Source organism: Oryzias melastigma, linkage group LG8, assembly GCF_002922805.2.
Source record: "Oryzias melastigma strain HK-1 linkage group LG8, ASM292280v2, whole genome shotgun sequence".
Taxonomy (NCBI): domain Eukaryota; kingdom Metazoa; phylum Chordata; class Actinopteri; order Beloniformes; family Adrianichthyidae; genus Oryzias; species Oryzias melastigma.
The window spans coordinates 3,025,384-3,029,219 of record NC_050519.1 but is presented as its reverse complement, the minus strand read 5'-3'; the positions used below and the strand labels follow the sequence as shown (position 1 = coordinate 3,029,219).

General features: G+C 32.4%; 1 protein-coding gene across 7 annotated transcripts in view; it reads left to right on the top strand.

Annotated features, from left to right (window-relative positions):
* Positions 1-379: 379 nt before the first annotated feature.
* med25 (mediator complex subunit 25) overlaps positions 380-3,836 on the top strand; it is a 26,365-nt gene continuing 22,908 nt past the window's right edge. For 4 of the 7 annotated variants that reach the window (XM_024272995.2, XM_024273001.2, XM_024272997.2 and 1 more), the window contains exons 1-5: positions 381-737; positions 2,190-2,323; positions 2,400-2,445; positions 2,523-2,647; positions 2,730-2,828. In XM_024272995.2, the coding sequence (XP_024128763.1) occupies positions 2,199-2,323; positions 2,400-2,445; positions 2,523-2,647; positions 2,730-2,828 (395 nt within the window). In that variant the 5' untranslated portion in view covers positions 381-737; positions 2,190-2,198. Of the gene's footprint in view, positions 738-2,189; positions 2,324-2,399; positions 2,446-2,522; positions 2,648-2,729; positions 2,829-3,836 lie in introns of all 7 variants that reach the window. The other 3 variants (XM_024273002.2, XM_024272999.2, XM_024272996.2) reach the window with 2 other exon arrangements.

Genomic DNA, 3,836 nt, shown 5'->3' with positions numbered 1-3,836 from the left:
TGACTACACATTACTTGAAATATTTAATTAATTTATTTTGTTTTATTTTTTTATTTTTTTTTGACAAGTATAATACATGTACAATACAATCAACAAAGATATGTCAGAAATAGTAATAGATAGGCATCAAAATCAAATCATCAATATCAATCCATACATTTATGGCCTTATTATCAATCCAGATTTTGTTTCATTTAGTATAAAGAAAAACTTTTTTGTGTTTTTTTCCACTTTTTTCTTCAACACCTTGGTATTAGAACAGCTCAAATGACTAAATAAAGTGATTTTTTATTTTAAAAAATAATATAAGAAAGTGATTTTTATACTTACTTTTTTTTTTACTTGTTATGTTTTATTGTTTTTTGTATTTTTATTTGTCTGAATCCTCAAGTTTTAGAAAAATAATTTAATGTTTCATTATTATTATCATTATTATTATTATTATGTCGTTAAATTACTTTTTGACACTTCCTTTTATTATTTTTTCCAAAGCGCTTGGCTGCTTCAATGAAAAGCATCTAACGCTAGGGGGCAACAGTGAGCTCTGAGACATCCTATCCGCACGTTCCACTCACCGAAGAAGAAGCTCCACCTTTTAATTTTTATTGCGTCACTTCCTGCCAAAATAAAACAAACGAATTTTCGGGTTTGTGCTATCTTTTTAATGTTTTGGTGAATTTTTGCTCATCTTTCTTTTTAGTAAATCTCATATTTAGACAGTAGGTGTTCATTATCAGGTCAGTTTTGTCTCATTTCTCTTTTAATTACAGTAAAAGCTTTTCCGGTCGTGTCATTTAAAGTATTTTTCCACGCTTGCTAGGCTAATGTTTATTCAGCCGGTGGTTTCATTTGCATCAACTCTACCTCAGTCGAATTAAATGAATAATAATCATGGTTGAATAATTTGATTCTCGGTTGTCAAATTTTAATTTTGAGAGAGAGTTCAAACAAACGATATACTCGGCTTTGTTCTTGCTGTCCGTTTTTACGATATACTCTGTGTACAGTGTAATTCATAATATTTGGTAAACTGCATGATTCATATTAAATAAAAAACATGCTAAATGTAGTGTTTTTAAGGTGATTCGTGATGAACTTATAAGCTAAATATTTGAGATGCTCTTGGCTTAATTCTGTTTCTATTTTTCAGAATTGAAATACTTAAATGTTGACATTTCAGTGCTTGAATTTTGGTGAAATAATCACCCTGCCTGTTTATATATCTCCACATTTCTTGACAAACTTTGTGTTTTGCTCCATAAAACATCATATTAAACCAGGGGTCTGCAACCTGTGGTTCTGGAGCTACATGTGGCTCTTTTATCCCTTTATTGTGGCTCTTTAGCTTTCATGAAAAATGCTATATTTTTTTTAATAAATAGATTCTACTAAAATGTTTATTTTTCAGATTAAAAGGAAAAAATCCCACCAAAATCCTGATGATAAAAACATCATGTTTGACTGTCTTGCCTTTTTAATAGGGCCCTGCATGTTGACGCAGTAACGCACGCAATTAACAAATTATGATTAATGCGTTAATATTTATTTAATGAATCACACCTATTGGAGCATCAGTCTTTCTCTTTCCTTAGGTGGTGCGGTCATCCACGGCACGCATTAAAACACTCTTTTCCCACTTATACCATGGTTATTAAATAAATAAATAAATATTCAAACAGTTTTTTAGTACTTTAATCTTGTTATTTTTTTGTTTAGATCGCTTATTCAAAAAAATCTGACTATTTGATTTATGTTCCGGCGCGTTGTCATGTCATGTACATTTCATTTTGTGATTAATCGCAGTTTAGAAGTGGTTGGCAAAAACTTTAAATAAAAAAAAATAATAGCAATTAATTAGTTACTTTTTTGTAAGTAATTCCCAGCCCTAATTTTAATAAAAATAAAGCTTTCTGCACCAGGAGGAGTTTTTTTTAACACAGAGTGGATTTTATTTTGAAATGAACTACTGTCAAAATAATTTTAAAAAAGCTATTTTCTTTAATGTTTGTGATTTACTCATACAAAATGAACAAAACCCATTTATATTTATCACAATAGTAACATACAAATCAGTGTCTTATTTTTTAAAGGGTGAAGGAAAACTTTGTGGCTCCTACTGAGTTGTAGTCCTCTTTCAGAGCTGAAGGTTGCAGACCTCTTCATAAACTAACATTGTATGTGTGTTCCAGGTTGTGGATATGGAGCCGCCCAGTAAACCTGGCTCCAACCAGGTGGCTGACGTGGTTTTTGTCATCGAAGGGACAGCAAACCTGGGACCATACTTCGAATCACTGAGGAAAAACTACATCCTTCCAGCTATTGAGTGAGACCCTGAAGATGTGTTGAGTTTGCAAGCGACTTGTTTTCAAACAGTAAATATCTTCATTTTTTTACATTAGATATTTTAACGGAGGGCCGCCGGCTGAAACGGATTTCGGTGGAGATGTGAGTGTAATTTTTGGTTGTACTTTAGTACTTTATGGTCGTCTTGTTTGCAAAAATAAAATTTTTTTTCTTTCTAGTATGGAGGAACGCAGTATGGTCTGGTGGTGTTCAACACGGTGGACTGCGCTCCTGAATCTTACGTTCAGTGTCACGCACCGACCAGCTCCGCCTACGAGTTTGTTTCATGGATCGACAGCATCCAGTAAGAAACATAAATAATGATGATGATTTCGTCTAAAATTCCCTCACATGTCTTAAAAGATGTGACTGTTTTTGTCGTGCAGGTTCATGGGTGGTGGAGCAGAAAGCTGCAGCCTGATTGCTGAAGGACTTTCTGTGGCTTTGCAGCTCTTTGACGACTTTAAAAAAATGAGGGAGCAAATGTGAGGCATCATTTAGTTTGATATATTTTTGCTGTTCGTGAGGATTTTTGGGTTTATTAAAATAAAAGTTAAAGTAGATTTTCAGCTTGTTTAGACCAGGGTCTGCAACCTTTAAGACTAAATTCAAGCCAGTTTCCTGTTGACCAAAACATAGTTAGGAGCCACAAAGTCAAAATTCAACACTCTTTTGTATTTAAGTTACTTTATTTTGTGATTTATATATATTTATATATTAACTTTTGCTATTTTGACATTTGTTTTTTCTCTTGAGAAAGGGACATTTTTTAAAAACTAGAAAAGTTGCAATAACTGCAATAATTCTAGTGTAAATGTTTTTGCTGAACAAAGTCGCTGAAGATGCTGAAGCTTTTTGCTGAAAATGGTGACGCAATTTATTCTAATTGCTGAAGGGATTTGCTGAAAATCCAAAAGCTATTTGTATTTTAAATTAGCCAGAAAATGTTAGCACGTTGCTAAAATATGAGCTAAATTCTAAATTAGCCTATAAAAACCTCAGTAGATAACAAATTGGCCAAAAAACGTTAGCCTGTTGCTAAAATATGAGCTAAACTCCAAATTAGCCCCCCCCAAAACTTAGTAGATCTTAAATAAGCCAAAAAGCTAGCTTGTTGATTAAATATGAGCTAAACTAAAAAATAGCCTAAAATTCCCCAGTAAACAAAATTAGTCAAAAACGTTAGCCTGTTGCTAAAATAGAAGCTAAACTCTAAATTAGCCTTAAAAAAACCCAGTAGATAACAAATTAGCCAAAAACGTTAGCATGTTGCTAAAATATGAGCTAAACTCCAAATTATCCCCCAAAAAACTTAGTAGATATCAAATTAGCCAAAAAAGCTAACTTGTTAATTAAATTCTAGCCTAACTCCAAAATAGCCTGAAATTCTTCAGTAAACAAAATTAGCCAAAAAACATTAGCATGTTGCTAAAATATGAGCTAAACGCCAAATTAGCCCCCAAAAACTTAGTAGATCTCGAATTAGCCAAAAA